At 41.8% G+C, this 17,408-nt stretch overlaps 1 protein-coding gene across 1 annotated transcript; it reads right to left on the bottom strand.

Moving 5' to 3' along the window:
- Positions 1–7,189: 7,189 nt before the first annotated feature.
- On the bottom strand, positions 7,190–7,796 carry LOC145122081 (uncharacterized). The gene is made up of 2 exons (XM_079057749.1): positions 7,680–7,796; positions 7,190–7,507 (listed from the first exon to the last, which is right to left on the bottom strand). The coding sequence occupies exons 1-2, from the start codon at positions 7,794–7,796 to the stop codon at positions 7,190–7,192; spliced, it is 435 nt and encodes a 144-aa protein (XP_078913875.1).
- Positions 7,797–17,408: the final 9,612 nt, after the last annotated feature.

Here is a 17,408-nt window from a genome sequence, read left to right as displayed (position 1 = left end):
CTTGACTAATATTAATTAAATAATATGATTTCTCCTTTAATATATTATTCTCATAATATATTAATAAATCATAATTAATCTCATTCTCCACAAATCATCCTATCAAGTTGCTTTGGTGAAGGCAACCCAAAAGGACCATGCTCGCAATCGGGTCAAGTACATACCAAAATAGTTATCAGCTTAGACACTAATCCAACAGAATTGGGCATTAGCGGGCCCAATGTAGTTAGGCCTTGATTGGGCCTAATGGGCTTGGACCTTTGGGTCATCAGAAAATCATTGGTTCAGAAAAGTAAATGGGCTTTAGGGAAAGGCCCATGTAAGGGTTTGGGCCCAATTTGGAAAATTGGGCCATTGATGGGTTTTTATGGATTTGATAAATTTGGGCTTTGGTTGTGAATCTTGTTGGGCCAGGGGTGAAACAGTCGTTTCACCCCAAATTAGGGTTATGGAACATGGTTTGGAACGTAATTGCTAATTGGGTGACATTTTGGTATTGATAGCTCGAAGAGTCCGCAGGGTTGTAGCCAAGTATTTCTTACAGTGAGCTTCAGCATTTGAGGTGAGTTTCCTCCTGTTTGAAAGGGTCGAAGGCACCAATGTCGGCCCGTATTTATGATTGTATGTTTTCTAGACTAAGGTCCGATGTCGGGTAGTGCCCGGGGAATGTTCGTATGCTTGATGTCTTCGTGATTCTCGCATGTGTCTGTATTTGTATGTTCACGGATTACGGTCGAATGTCGGGCGAGGCCTGAGGAATGTTTGTATGCTTTCCGGATTACGGTTCGATGTCGGGAGGGGCCCGAGGAATGTTTATATGTATGTTTCCATACTACGGTTCGATATCGAGTGGTACCCGATGACTATGTGCATGTTTAGTTATACTTGTTGTCTGTGTGATACTTGTATGTGTCTGGTTAGGGAAATAAGTGTGGGCGAGGTCCTCTCACCACTAGTTGAGTATGGACGGGGTTCCATATCTTACCATTAGCAGAGTAGGGGCGGGGCGGGGCCCATGACAAGCGAGGCCTTAGGACTGGAACACATGACACTGCGTATGTTTTCTTTATGTGTTAGCATGATTATATGGTAATGATTGTATGTGTATAGCGGGTGGGTCACAGTGACAGGCGGGGCCTAGGATAAACAGATCTGTATACCGAGTGGGGCTCGATGCCAGCTGGGGCCTGATGCCAGGCAGAGCCTGATGCTGGGCGGGGTCGGATGAAGGGGCGGGGGGTCTAGTTTATGTGATTATGTGTATGGTATGTGGTAGTATGGGAAACTCACTAAGCTTCGTGCTTACAGTTTTCAGTTTTGGTTTCAGGTACTTTTAGTTGCTAAGGGAAGAGCTCGGGATGATTGCATTGCACGCACCATGATGTTTAGCATGGGATGTGTACTCTGATGTTTTTGATATGGATACTCTGATTATGATGTTGTGGATACTTGACTTATGTTTTTAACGAATGTTTTGATAAATATGGTTTTGTTTAATAATCAAAAATGAAATTTTTGGGACCATATTTTATGAGTGTTACAAATGGGGTGTGATGCATGTAATCGACCGAGCTCCAGTAAGTGTTCCCAAAATACTCATACATGTTTATTTATTTTCAGTATGTGAATAACATGCTATATTAGGGTTAAGGATCTTCTCAGAATTATATGTTAGAAGAGATGACTTTGTATGCATACTACATGATACTCTATAACTGTATGCTAGTATGGGTTACAGATGATCTGTTAGGATGGCTTGTTAGGCAGTGCTCTGATTAGAACTCGATGCTCGAATGCTACTTGTTTTTTTCTTTTAGGAATCACTACCAATACTAGTTAATTATCAAGTGAATATGCTAGGTTACATGTTACAAAAGTTAGATAATTTTAGAAGGTTAGGTTTAAACCTATTGCACAGATCTTGATTGAGTCCAACCGTTGTAGTGTGAGACCTTGCAGTTAAAGAAATATCTAGTGTTTGTTGCATGTAATTATATTTGTAAGGTAGTTAGCGGGTGTTAGTGAGAGTTTCTTCTACAGCTGATGACAGAGAGTGGCAGGAAGGGAGACCTAGGAATCATACTAACTTAGTGGATGCGTTGTTTAGCGGGAATATAGTATGTTGGGTATGAGAGTTACTTAGGGGAGTCGGAACGACTATTGAGGAAAGTATGGATAGGTGTGGAAGGTAGTATTCGACCCGTACTGCTAAAATCATAGGATCCGTACTCGAGTCAAGGGAAGTCACGAGGATACTAAAGAATTTGCTAGGTGTGAGATTCTTCGAGTATTGTCTGATGGTTTGCATTGTTTATTTTTATTATGGTGGTTAGTCGAGGTGGTTCAGGTCCTGGTGAGGGATCAGGTTCGGGCTCTGGAATCGGACGCATGGATGATCAGATACGAGAGTTGATCTCGTCTGAGATTACTCGTAGCATTTTACAGCAGACTCATGTGATATTTGGTTCGATCAAGGAGGGCATTATGGAGTTGATGGATGAGCGTCTGGGCATGTTTCGTACTAAGATGGTGGATATGGTGGGTGCACGTAGTTGACCTTTCGATAGTTTCGTACATGCAGTGCTCCTGAGTTCTTTGGGAAGAAGGACCCCATTGCTAGTAGACAGTGGTTGGCGGACATCAGGAACGCCTTCCGATCTAGCCTCTGTCTCGAGGACGCGAGGATCAGACTTTCATTCTGTCTTTTGAAAGATAGAGCCCATGACTAGTGGGATGAGGTAGGTCATGCCTTGATAGGCGAGGTTGTTGAGGTGATGACTTGGGATGATTTTGTTACAAGGTTCAAAGCTGAGTTTACATCATTGATTGAGGTCTAACTGATGGTGAAGGAGTTCCAGGATCATTTCCAGACTACTTAGTCAGTGGCGGAGATTACATCCATGTTTGTTTTGGTCAAAAATTACACAAGTACTAAGCAATCAAATTGAATGAAAGGTTGTGATGTTCAGATTGTGTAATAGCAAATGGTAAAAGAAAGTGACACAATGGTTTACAAGGAAAGCCCTTGATCCTTGCTAGGATATCCAGAATAAAACCTTAGGAGGTGATAATGATCACCTGCCTTGATGATTTTACTGATATAAAATGAAGATAATAATGAGTTCTTAGTAAGAATGAGTAAAGAATTTCGTAGAGTCAGTTAGATTAAAGAACAGTGTGTCGTGTGAAGATTACAAGTGTCAATTTATAGTCTAAACTAGCCAACAAGATGTCCGATATTTCCAGGATTCTCTATGACCATCTTCATGAATGTTATTTGACCAAGTATTTCGGGTCTTTAGCATAGTTGAGATGATTCTTCGTTGAGAATTGGTCTTCCCTTGAATACTTCTGCACACGTGTTAGTTATAGACAAAATATGACTGTTATAAATATTAATAAAAATAATAACGGTAACTAACCGGGATCCTGATGCAGGTGAGGATCCTGGATATTTGAGGATCCTGAATATTGTAAGGATCCTGGCCCTAACAATTGCTCCCAAGTTATTCCTGAAAATATCCGGGTTAGTTTTGTAAATATGAAAGGAATAACTTAAAGTAAATAGGTAAAAGGAGAGAGAATAGTAATTTTCAGTTTTAATCCATAACGGCTAGGTAATTTAAATTCCAACGGATAGTTTACTAGCTGTTAGCAGTCAAATCATATTTATCGGTCCAATATAAATATGAGGGATCAGTTTCATAATCTCCTATCCGTTCTTCTTTTCTTTTCTCGTGCCATCTTGCGATTAGAAGGTAATTTTTCTTCTAGGCTTTTATTCTTTCTACCATGGGTCAAAAAATGGTTGTCTCTCGTAAAAGCATCTTGGCCCTTACCGATGATGATTTTATCGACCAAGGGATCCTCTCTTATGAGGAGACATGCTCTTTTGGCGATGATGACATCGAATCTCTAAAACTCAATGGGGCCTTTCCTCCCAGCGCATTTTTCAGGCCCTTCGATCCTCTGATTCAGCCTGATTTCGTCTCTCCCACTTGGGTGGGATTTCCTGAGTATCCTTTCTCCTTAGGCTTGAGATACCCTTTCCCCGGGATCGTCTCTAAATTTTTTAGGGTGATTGGGATTTCGTATATCCAGGTCATGCCATTTGTCTAGAGGATCCTATATTGGGTCGACCAGATAAATCAATCAAAAGGTCTTGACATAGACCTTTCTGAGTTGGCCTGCGTATATGATCTCACAACCTTTGGGAATTATCGTTTCCTTCTCAAGGTCAAAACCCTCAGATTTTCTCTAATATTGAAAACCAAGAACAATGATGGAGCTTGGAAAGGGAGATACCTCTTTGTGAGGTGTGACTCTGTTCCCAATAGGGATCTCTTGCCCCCAAATTGAGTTAAGAAGGGTAGGATTTCAATGCTTTACCTTGTGATCCTGGTATCTTATTCTTATTTTGTTTGTTTCTTTGCAGCCTTCAAGTTTGAGGAACTTGCTCCTGTCACTGAGGATTCTGAAGAGAAGATTGAGAAGTTCTTGGCCTTGTCTGAAGTCGAGAGATCCTTCCGATTCGATCAAGCCGTCCCGCAGGAAAGCTCCTCCGCTACTGACCTCATGTTGACGGCTAAGGATCCTTAATTTTTTCATGTTTGTGGTGAGGATCTTCAATAATATTTTGTTGTATACAGGATCTAAGGTCACTCGCTCCAGTGCTAGCTTCACTCTTGCTGATCTTGATACGGCTATGTCAGGAGATTAGCTGGTGGTGAAGAAGGAGAAGAGTTCGTCCTCTCTTCCTCCTAAAAGGTCGACCGTGGATTTGACAGTGAAAACTCTGGGATCCTAGAAGAGGAAAACTGCTAAATCCATAGGTTTATCTTTGGTGAGCCTTGGAGCTGAGGAAGCACTCCAGAAGTTGGTCTCTTTCTCTCAGGCTGTAAGTGTTGATTTCAATCTCGCTTCATTTTTCATTTTGTTTCTCGCTGACTTACTATATCTTTATCACAGGTCTCTGATCATGTTTCCGCTGATCCAAGGATCCGGGCAGAGAGGGATGAACAATCCCTTCAGGGATAGGAGAAGATGTGGAAGACGACCGATGAGGATCTTCTGAGGAGGGTGGAGCTGCTTATCAAGGGAAAGGATGAGAGAGAGGAGAAGCACATACACGAGATGGAGGAGGTGATCTCCGACGCAAAGGTCAATGCTGCGGTGGCCGTTTGGGAGGCCAAGATTCGTCTTGATGAGGATCTTAAATTGCAGGATCATGGGAGATGGTTGGTTGGCATGAGGCATTGGCTAAAGTAACTGGTAAGCCGGCTACCGCCAGTCAGGATCCTGTACTACGGCTGATCGGGGGGGGGGGGGTAAGAGAAGAAGGCCGGTGATGCCCAAGGTAAGGTCTAGGCCTTTTAGGTGATTAGGGTAGCATAATATTTTGACACACGACTCTTGTAAGGCTGTAGGTCTTTTTGTTTTGAATATAATGGTTGATCTTTCTTTCGACTTTCTACGTTTCCTGCATAATACAATACTAAGGTCTTTGCATGGTTAGGAGCCTGAAAAAAGTGAATAATTCTTAAAACAAAATGGCCTGATAAGGATTAGTTAAAAAATAACAATAACTGACTTTGTTAAGTAATCTAAAAGTTTCTTTTAGAAGTTTAATGATTAACTTGCAACTCTTAAGAGTTTTTAATATGCTTTTAAAACTTCTTCGAAGATATCAAAATAGCGAATGACTCCGAAGTGACGAACGTTCATAAGTCAGTGATTGGTTTAGGATCCTTGATTTTAAAACTTCAAAGTTAAGGAAAGATGGAGCCTGATTATCTTCGAGTTTCTCTTTAAGCTTCATGTGTCTTTGAATTTTAGATTTTACTGGGGATAAATTCCAACTTAGGAGAGAACGTTGGTTCACTTCTGAGAATGAGGTTCTTTACCAACGAAGGTCGATGAGGATCCTTAAGGGAAAGGAACCTTATTGTCAAAGATCCTAGAAAACAAGGATCTTACGTCTCACAAGGGAAATTTCTCCTTAGGATAACCTATTTAGATTATAGACTTTGACAAAATAGATAACACATTAATGTTATATTCTGGGGAGGATCCCAACTTGTGATATAATTCGTTGGATAGATAACATGAAAATGTGGCAATTCGACTATATTCTCTAGGGAAAATTCCCAACGTGTGATAACATGAAGATGTTATAGATGTTATGTAATTTCTGGGGAAAGATCCCAATCTTTGATAACATGAAAATGTTATAAGCCTTAAGTGGTTACTTGGGTAGGATCCCGATTTCTGGATAACATGAAAATGTTATAAATCTTAAATAATCACTGGGGTAGGATCCCGATTTATGGATAACATGAAAATGTTATAAACCTTAAGGATCTCAACTTGTGTTCAAAGATAAGAGGGTTGCCAAGCCACTGAATCGTGAAATGATCCCCTTACCCGTATCCCACAGTTAGATATCATGCGTCCAAGCGAGATGTATAAACCTTAGTTCGTGTGAAAGAGGTAATTAGCTCTTTAAACCTTAAAGGGGATCAAGTACCCTTAAGCGTGGGATAGATGATCAGTCTCTATCTTGTGTACATGATAGTTTAGAGATTACATTATTAAATATAATAGAGTTTACCAAGTATTGAGATCTTCATGTGTCAAGGTCCTTGTGTTTCAGGGTGTTCAAACTTGAGGATCCAGATGTCCTAGGATCTTCGACTGTGAGGATCCTGATGTTTCAGGATCTTCGATTTTGAGGATCCTGATGTTTCAGGATCTTCACTCTTGAGGATCCTTAACCGTATATTTTTCTGCATAGCAAACGTTAGCTAAGGGTGGGCGTTAGTCTAGCTAACGCCCCTCCGATGCATAAGTTAGTCATGTATTCGAGGAGAAAATCAGTAATAATAAAAGTTTTAAGGTAAAGAACATGTGTACCTTGGTTTTGTTGTGGATCATTCGAACCTACTTACATGTAGTATGATTTGAGGTGTAGAGCATTCCAGGATCTTCGCAGAACATCTCCTTCAAGTGTTGCTAGCCAATATGCTCCTTTCCCTGCTTCAGCATCTATAAGATATGGTCCTTCCCATTTAGGAGCCAATTTTTCTGCACTAGGATCCTTGGTGTTTTGGAATGTTTTCCTTAATACCAAGTCTCCTATTTGAAACCTTCTGAACCTTATATTCCTATTGTAATCCATGGTGATTCTTTGTTAATGAGCAGCAATGCGTATTTTGGCAAGATCCCTAAGCTCGTCAATAGTGTCAAGATCCTGTGCTAGGATCTTATCATTATTCTCTTGATCTTGCAGCAAGTATCTTGCCGTCGGGATCACTACTTTAGTAGGGATTACTGCTTTTGTCCCAAACACCAAAGAATAGGGGGTCTGACCTGTGGCCACTTTGGAGGTGGTTCTATCTGCCCACAAAATGAAAGGAAGTTCTTCTGCCCATCTTCCCTTCTTTTTGTCCAGCCTTTTCTTCAAATTGTTAACTATGATTTTGTTGCTGGACTCTGCTTGACCATTTAGCTTGGGGATGAACAGGAGTGGACAATATCATTTTTATCCCCTAGCTTGTGCAAAAGTCTCTTGTCCTATTGCTAATAAATTGGGATCCATTGTCGCATATGATTTCAGCTGGGATCCCGAACCTGGTCAAGATATTACGTTTAATAAATGATACTGCCTCTTTGTCTCTTACCTGAACGAAAGCTTCAGCTTTGATCCATTTGGAGAAGTAATCAGTCATCACCAACATGAATACTTTTCCTCTTGGGGTCACTGGTAATTTTCCTACTATATCCATCCCCCATTTCATGAATGGCCACGGGGAGATAATAGGATGTAGAGGTTCTGCCGGTTGATGCAGGATGTTGCTATGTCTTTGGCATGCATCACACTTTTGAGCATGTAGAAATGAGTGTTTCTTCATGGTTGGCCAGTAGTATCCTGTTCTTAGTATTTTGGAGCATAAGTATCTGCCCCCAGTGTGATTGCCACAATCTCCTTCGTGTATATCCTTTAAAACTTATGCAGCTTCGAGATCTTCCAAGCATCTATGGTATGGACCTGCCATAGATTTTTGTAAAGTTTACCTTGGATTAATACGAGTCCTGAGACTCTCATTCTGAATGCTATTTTGCTTTTTTCTTCTGTTGGGATTGTGCCATTTTGGAGATACTCCATAATGGGTTGGGTCCATGATCACAGACTTCTTTGATAGTCATGTTCGTCGGGATCCCTTTGAGAAAGAATCCTAGGTTCAGGATCTTTAATAGCTATTACGCTTGTTGGATGTTTAGGATATTCTGATTTGTCGGAGAGGGTTTCTATGGCTGGGGTTATTATGTGGGTTATAGGAATCTTCGTCTCTGGTGGGATCCTAAGGGAGGATCCTAGATTGGCTAATGCATCTGCTTCTGTGTTTTCCTCTCTGGGAACTTGGGTTAGGCTAAAGTATTCGAAATCAGAAGCTAAGTTTTTGAGGATCTCTAGGTATAATGCTAAAATTTCACCTTTCACCGCATAAGATCCATTGTAGTGATTGGTTAGTAATAAAGAATCAACAAATACCTAAAGATCCTTGATTTGAAGGTCCTTAGCTAATTGTAGTCCCATGATGAGTGCTTCGTATTCTGCTTCGTTGTTGGTAGTTTTGAATTCACAACTAACTGTCCGGGCTATAATGTTCCCTGTGGCGACTTTAGTATGATCCCTAGGCCTGTTCCTTTCTGATTTGAAGCTCCATCTGTGAACAACGTCCATTTTCCCAGGTGTTCATCTTCTAGGAGTTGCTTGGCTTCCATGTCTACTTCGTTTTGTAGATCATCACTAAACTCAACCACAAAGTCTACTAATGTTTGTGATTTTATGGCGGATCTTGGTTCATATCTGATGTCAAATATGTTTAACTTCACCGACCATTTTGCCATCCTTCCTGACATTTCTGGTTTTCTCATGACATTCTTGATAGGATAGTTAATTTTTACATGTATAGTGTGTGTTTCGAAATAGTATCTTAATTTGGTAGAAGCAGTTACTAAGGCAAGAATTAAATTTTCGAGGTGAGAGTATCTGGTTTCAGGATCCATGAGACTTTTACGTACATAGTAGATAGGATGTTGATCCCCGTTAAGATCCTTGACCAGAACGACACTTACCACGTTTGAGGATACCGAGAGGTAGATAATAAGTGGTTCTCCATCTATAGGTTTCACTAGTAGTGGAGCAAAGCTTAGATATTTTTTGAGTTCCTAGAAGGCTTTCTCGTGTTCCTCATTCCACTCAAATTTCATGTTCTTTTTCAAGATATCGTAAAAGCGCTTGCACCTTTATGAGGATCTTGAAAAGAACCTGTTGAGTGTTGCTACTCTTCCAGTTAGCCTTTGGTTGTCCTTAGTTGAAGATGGGGATCTTATTTCCATGATTGCTTTGATCTGTTCCGGGCTTGCTTCTATCCCTCTTTTGGTTACAATGTATCCAAGGAACTTGTCTGACTTCATTCCAAAGTGACATTTGAGTGGGTTCACCTTCATATTGTACTCGTGCAGGATGTCAAAAGCTTCCTTAAGGTCTCTAAGGTGATCTTCGGCTTTCATTGACTTCACTACAATGTCGTCAATATAAACTTCCATGGAGTCCCCCATCTTATCTTTGAACATCTGATTCACCAACCTTTGATATGTCGCACCTGCATTTTTAAGACCAAAAGGCATTATGGTGTAACAATATATACCTGTTGATGTTATGAATGCAATATCTTCTTGGTCTGATGGTTCCATTTGGATTTGTTGGAATCTTGCTGAAGCATCCATGAAGGTCAGGAGTTCATGGCCAGCCATCGCATCTATCATAGAGTGAATATGCGGTAGTGAGAAAGGATCCTTAGGACAAGTCTTGTTAAGATCCGTGTAATTTACACACACTCGCCATTTTCTGTTTTTCTTTTGTACGACAACCACGTTAGCTATCCATCTTGGGAACTTTACTTCCTTGATCATCCATGTTTTGAGGAGCTTCTCTACTTCCTCTTGGATGATTTGATTCCTTTCAGGTGAAAACTTCCTTCTATTTTGGTGTATTGGTCTGAAAGAAGGATCAATATTAAGTTTATGAGTAATAATACTCGTGTCTATACCTGTCATATCTTTGTTTTTCCATGCGAATGTCTTGCTTCTTGTTCTTAAGAAATTCAATAGGTCTTGCTCGATCTTCTTAGGCATTGAGGATCCTATGAGTACTTTAGCTTCAGGATCCTTGATTCCCAGGGGCACTTCCTTTACGTCTTGTTCCTTTCTCTCTAGAACATGTCGTGACCCTGCCTTAATTGCTATGCTTGTTGGGGTTTGGTCGTAGATTTCATATAGGTTTTTTAGCATTCTTTCGATTCTTGTTGATCTCCCATGATTTTCACTGTTCCCCATGGAGTAGGCAACTTCACACACTGATGGTATGTTGATGGAACCGCTTTCATCTCGTGGATCCATGATCTACCTAGTATCACATTATAAGAAGATAAGGTGTCAATAACACAAAAATTTTGTATAGAGTTTACCCCTTCTATGTATATTGGTAGCTTTATTTCTCCAATTGTGTGTTTCATTTCCCCGCTAAATCCTATGAGGACTGAGGATCTACTGACTATCTCTGATTCTGGGATGTTCATTATTTTCAGTGCGTCTAGGAGTATGATATTGACTGAGGATCCTCCGTCAACAAGGATCCTTCTGAAGAAATGGTTGGCCATGTACAGTGTTATCACGAGTCCGTCATGGTGAGGATCCTGAATTCCTTCCCTATCCGTCTCGTCAAATGTGATTTCTTTTTCACTGTTAATCATGGTATTCTTCCATGTTCTATCTTCCTTTTCTGTTTTAGAGACCTTGGCGTGTCTTTTAGCCTGAGAATAAGAGGTACCACAAACGTTAGATCCGCCTGAGATAACATTAATTATCTTAGCGTAAGAGGGTGGAGATCTTGGTTTCTTTGGGATCCTGTGATCATCCTGGCTGTTTCCTTGGATTTTTCTCTTTTTCTCCTGAGGATCACTTTGAGGTGTCCTTTACTAAGGAGGTAGCTGATTTCTTTTCGTAGGGTTATGCAGTCCTATGTCATGTGGCCAAAGTCTTCGTGGTAAGCACACTATTTGGACTTGCCTTTCCAAGCGGTGGACTTGTTGTCTCTCTTTGGCCATCTTGCTTTATCTCCAAGATCTTACATAGCATGAATTACACCTGAAACATCCACAGAGAAATAGTAGTTAGTGATTTTAGGAAGCTCTTCTTCTTCTCCTCCATCTTCAAGGGCATTGACCCTATGATGATCCAGTTTGGAATAGGGCTTATATTTGTAGGATCTTTGAGTCAAGGATTCGACCTTCCTATTGGGGTTCTCATATTGATCCGAAGGATTGCTTCTCTTCTGGATCTCTCTATCCTCTTCGAGCCTTATGAACCTCAACACCCGGAACCTGACTTCATCCAATCTTTTGCATGGGGTCATCACAAGGTCTTCATAGAAGGGTGAATCCTTTATTAGTCTCATTTTAAAGGCTTCTAGAGCGGTGGCCATGTCGATGTCGGGGATGCTCAAAGCTTCCCTGTCAAACCTGTTAACAAAGTCCCTAAGTTTTTCCTTAGGATCCTGAACCACCCGGTAGAGATCACTAGTGATCTTTTCGAAGGTTCTGCTGCAAGAAAACTGGTTATTAACGATATTGACTAAGTGTGCAATTGAAGTAACAGAGTATGTGGGAACGTTTAAAAGCGATTTGAGGGCTGATCCTGTAAGGGTCGAACCAAAGCCTTTGCATAGTCAAGCTTCCTTCAAGTTCCCTGGGATGGGAATGATCTCCATCCTTTCTCTGTATTGGGCTATGTGCTCTTTAGGATCTGTAGTTCCATCGCATAGCTTCATGCTGGGAGTTTGGAAGTGCTTAGGAACTTTGGTATCGGCTATCGCGGGAGCAAATGTAGAGATCCTGTAGCTTGTAGGAGATGCTTTTGGTATTGGTTGGACCACTCAGGGTACACTGGAGATCATTTGTCTTAATTGCTGAAGTTCCCTGGCCATGTTTGGGTTTATTCTCGCATCAACGTTAGTATAGTTAGTATTAATAGTATTGTTGTTTAAGAAGTTACTAGAATCAAGGTTTCTAGGAGTGTTGAAACGCTCACTGAGATCATTGATCATGGACACTCGGTTGTCCATAGTTTCCCCCACAGGGTGACGCCACAGTAATAGGATTCGTGTTCTTCTGGCGATTTTCTAAGGATCCTGCATTATTGAAGTCCAGGATCCTTGGTTGTACAACTGTGCGCGTTGTTTCCTAGGATTTCTGAAATTCCTCCTTCATCCTCTCCACTTCTTTGAGTAGTTCTCTATTCTCCTGTTGATGTTGGGTCACCTGTTGTGTCATTTTCCTCATCATAGTGAAAATTTCTGCAGTAGTGACTAAGGCAGTTGGAGCTTGTAGCCCTGAGGATCCCAAACTTCCTGGATTAGTGATTGAGGGGGTGCTTTTCTTGGATGTGTTAGGCGTTTTCATTTGAGTAGGGGGCCCGCTCGGAGGAGGTGGTAGGTTTTTGGTTGGAATGGAAGGAGTAGAGGATGAAGAGAGGATCGGTTGTGTAGACATGAATTTTTAGAGGATTTTGAACACCACGGCCCCACGATGGGCGCCAAATTGTTTTGGTCAAAAATTACACAAGTACCAATCAACCAAATTGAATGAGAGGCTGTGATGTTCAGATTGTGTAATAACAAATGGTAAAAGAAAGTAACACAATGGTTTACAAGGAAACCCCTTAATCCTTGCTAGGATCTCTGACATAAAACCTTGGGAGGTGATAATGATCACCTGCCTTGATGATTTTATTGATATAAAATGAAGATTATAGTGAGTTCTTAGTAAGAATGAGTAAAGAATTTCGTAGAGTAAGCTTAGAGTAAAGAACAGTGTGTTGTGTGTAGATTACAAGTGTCAATTTATAGTCTAAACTAGCCAACAAGATGTCCGATATTTCCGGGATCCTCTCTGACCAGCTTCATGAACGTTATTTGACCAAGTATTCCGGGTCTTTAGCATAGTTGAGATGACTCTTCGTTGAGAATTGATATTACCTTGACTACTTCTGCACACGTGTTAGTTATAGACAAAATATGACCGTTATAAATATTAGTAAAAATGATAACGATAATTAAGCGGGATCCTGATGCACCTGAGGATCCTGGATATTTGAGGATCCTGAATATCGTAAGTATCATGGTCCTAAAAATGTTCTGAGAGAGAGCATGGCTAGTTCCATAGTATGTGGCGGACGAGGAGATGAAGAATGCCAAGTACCATGATATGTTGAAAGATGAGATACAGGAGTTTGTGAGCATGTCTAGCTGCAAGACATTGGAGGAAATGATAGCTTAGGCTCGTGAGTAGGAGGGGGAGATTGATTTGGAGATAGTGATGAAGATGAAGTTGGTTTTGGCTCAGGTATCGGATGGATTGGGCAAGAAGCTCAAGGTTTTTTATTTATGATGGCGGGGCCAACAGGGTTGAGGCCGTTGTGGCAAGTGCGGCAAGGCGCAAGATGGAGTTTGTAGGATGGGTGGTTCCAGCTGTTATAAGTACGACAAGACTGGTCACTTTAGCAGGGAATGCCCCACCACCCATGCGTCTGATCTGATTTGCTTTCATTACAATCATAGGGGTCATAAGAAGGCCCATTGTCCAAGTTTTGCAGGAGGAACGATGGTAGCACCTACTCCAGCTACATTGAGGATTGTTGACGGTCGCCAGGGCAAGGCGGATGTGCCCGTTATGAGGCGCTAAGGTTTCCAGTTGTTAGCCAAGGAGGCTCGTGCAGCGCCAAATGTGGTTATGGGTATGTATTTTATCACTATCTCATTTACTGCTTCGATGTTTATGCTTATTATATATTTGATGTTATATAAGGATGTTCCTAGTGAACGGTCTTCCAACTTTAGTTCTGTTTGATTCGGGCGCCACCCGATCGTTTGTATCTCTCTAACTTAGCAAGACATTCAGTGACACTCTAGGGGAGCTTGATTATCCATTAGAGGTAGATATTGCCGACGATCGTCCAGTATAGGTATCAAGGGTTCATCAGGGTTGTGTGTTGGAGTTATTTAGCGAGCGGTATCTGATTGATTTGGTTCCTATTTCTTTACGCGGGAGTAAGGCTATCGTGGGGATGGATTGGTTGATCCCTAATGGGGAAATGATTAATTGCGGGTACTAGTTAGTTCGGGTTCGAACCCCAAGTAGGGGAGAACTAGTTATTCATGGTGAGGGTGATCAACCTGGACTAGATCTTTGTTCACCTGTGAAAGCTAAGAGATGCATGCAACAGTGTTGTTCTAGTTTCATGGCTTATGTATTGGACACCAAGTAGGTGAGAAAGAGGAAAATTGATGATGTGTTGGTTGTTTGGGAGTATTTAGATTTGTTCTCGGGGGACTTTCCTAGAGCGCCTCCGGAGAGACAGATGGAGTTCCATATTGATCTGGCTCCAGGTGCGGCTCTGATAGCCAAAACAATTTATCAGTTAGCACCACCGGAGATGCAGGAGTTGTTTACGCAGCTGCAGGAGCTATTAGACAAGGGGTTTATCATATCGAGTAGTTCACCTTGGGGATAGACAAATTTGTATGTTAAGAAGAAGGATGGCTCCCACACTATGTACATTGATTATCGGGAGTTAAACAAGTTAACGGTGAAGAACCGTTATCTACTTTCGAGGATTGACGATTTGTTCGACCAGTTACAGGGTGCGTCTTGGTTCTCCAAGATTGATCTGCATTCAGGATATCATCATATGAGGGTTAGAGATAAGGATGTCGAAAAGATGTTTTTCAGGAGTTGTTATGGTCACTACGAGTTTGTGGTGATGCCTTTTAGGCTTGCCAATGCACTAGTAGCGTTCATGGATCTCATGAATAAATTTTGAAAACCGATGCTAGATCAGTCGGTCATTGTGTTTATTGATGACATCTTCGTCTATTTTAAGAACCATGAGCAGTATGGGAATCATCTGCGGGAGGTTCTAGAGATTCTGAGGAAGGAGAGGCTATATGCCAAATTCCTTAAGTGCGAGTTCTAGTTGCGCGAGGTGCAGTGTCTGGGGCATCTTGTCATTTAGAAGTGTATATTGGTTGATCCGACCAAGATCGAGATTGTGATGCAGTGGGTGGTTCCGAAGTCTCCATCTAAGATTCGGAGTTTCCTTGGTTTAGCTGGTTATTACCGTAGGTTTATTAAGAATTTCTCCAGGATCGCAGTCCTATTGACCAGGTTGACAAAGAAGTCGGTTACTTTTTGTTGGGGGCCTAAGCAGCAAGAGGCGTTTGATACCTTGTGGCAGAAGCTATGTGAGGCTCCGATTTTGACCTTACCAGAGGGTGTGGATGATTTCGTAGTGTACTGTGTTGCGTCGATTATGGGATTAGGTGTGGTATTGATGCAGAGGGGTCATGTGATTGCGTATGCTTCGAGGCAGATGAAGCCTCATGAGGCGAACTATACCACTCATGATTTGGAGTTGGGGTGGTGGTTTTTGCCCTCAAGATTTGGCGCCATTACTTGTATGGGGTTCGTTGTATCATCTACATGGATCACAAGAGTTTGAGGTACTTGATGGATCAGCCAAATCTAAATATGAGGTAGCGCAGATGGCTCGATGTGGTGAAGGATTATGATTATGAAATCCTTTATCACCCTGGGAAGGCCAACATGGTGGCCGACGCCCTTAGCCGCAAGGCGGCTGGTACCCCTATCAGGGATTTATATTTGAGGATGGCTATTGTTTCTCCGCTTCTAGATTTGATATGAAGGGATCAAGTGGAGGGATTGAAAAAGTAAATTTTGAAAGAGGAAAGGATTAGGGTCAGTTTCCACAATTTTTCAGGGATGGTAGTGGATTATTGACCCAGTGTAGGAGGATATGGGTTCCGGTTGCCGGCGGGGTTAGGCAGACACTATTGGAAGAGGGTCATAAGTCGAAGTTCACGATCCATCCAAGGGCCACAAGGATGTATAAGGATCTGATATTGAGTTATTGGCGGCTTTGTATTAAGAGGGAGATATTATGGTTTGTGGAGCAGTTTTTGACTTGCCGGAAAGTCAAAGTCGAACATCAGAGACCCCATGGAAAGATGCAGCCATTACCCATTCCTATGTGGAAATGGGAGGAGATCACCATGTACTTCATTACGAAGCTACCGAGGAGCACACGAGGGGTGGATTTGATTTGGGTTATTGTGGATCGATTAACCAAGAGTGTGCATTTCATTTCGATCTAGGAGAGCATCTCTGTGGAAAACTTGGTGGATGTTTATATTTGGGAGGTTGTGGAACTACATGGAGTTCCAGTCTCGGTGGTTTCGGATTAGGATGTTTGGTTCAATTCCAGGTTCTGGAGGAGATTTCATGAGGAGTTGGGCACTCGTCTGCATTTCAACACAGCTTTCCATCCACAGATTAATGGGCGTTGTGGGTGGAATATTCAGCCCTCGGAGGATATGCTTCGAGCATGTGTACTGGATTTTGGAGGTAGTTGGGATACGAATCTTCCATTGGCCAAGTTCTCTCACAACCACAGTTACCACACCGGTGTTGATCGAAATCATTTTGAGATGCTCTATGGGAGGAAGTGTCGGAACCTAGTTTGTTGGGGCGAGGTTGGGCATCGAGGTATAAGGAGTACTGAAGTATTACTCATGACCACTAAGCTGATGTATGCGGGAGGCTCCAAACCGTGAAGAGATGACAGAAGAGTTATGCAGATAGGCGCCGATCAGATTTAGAGGTTTAGGTCGGGGACATGGTACTCCTGAAGGTGTCATCATGGAAAGGTGTCATCCGGTTCAGGAAGCGAGGCAAGCTGGCTCCCAAATATATTCGTCCTTTCAGGATTATCGCCCGGGTGGACAGGGTTACTTATTATTTGGAATTACCCGAGGAGTTCAGTAAGATTCACAACACTTTTCATGTCTCTCAGCTGCGGAAGTGCTTGGTCGATGATTCCATAGTGGTGTCGTTGGAGGACATTCAATTCGACGAGCGCCTGAACTATATAAATAGACTGATTGTGATCCTTGATAGGAAGACGAAGACTCTGAAAAACAAGGAAATATGTTTAGTGAAGGTGCAGTGGCAACACCGGAAAGGCTCAAAGTGGACATTAGAGCCCGATGAGGAGATGAGAGAGCACTATCCAAAGTTGTTTACGGAGGCAGACTTTGAGGATGAAGTCTGATTCGAGTGGGGGAGAAATTTTAACGCTCGTTTTCTAGGTATTTTTCATAAAGGTTCATAATATAAAGTTGTTTGCAAATCTGGTCCCTACGCTAGGTGTACGTGATAGGTATGTTGGGCGTAGGTCATTTAATATGATCATCGGTTCGCTCGAGTATG

Source organism: Lactuca virosa, chromosome 6, assembly GCF_052849685.1.
Source record: "Lactuca virosa cultivar CGN04683 chromosome 6, Lactuca_virosa_CGN04683_v6, whole genome shotgun sequence".
In the NCBI taxonomy this organism is placed as follows: domain Eukaryota; kingdom Viridiplantae; phylum Streptophyta; class Magnoliopsida; order Asterales; family Asteraceae; genus Lactuca; species Lactuca virosa.
Note: the sequence above shows the minus strand (reverse complement) of the source record. Positions and strands in the feature narration are given on the sequence as shown.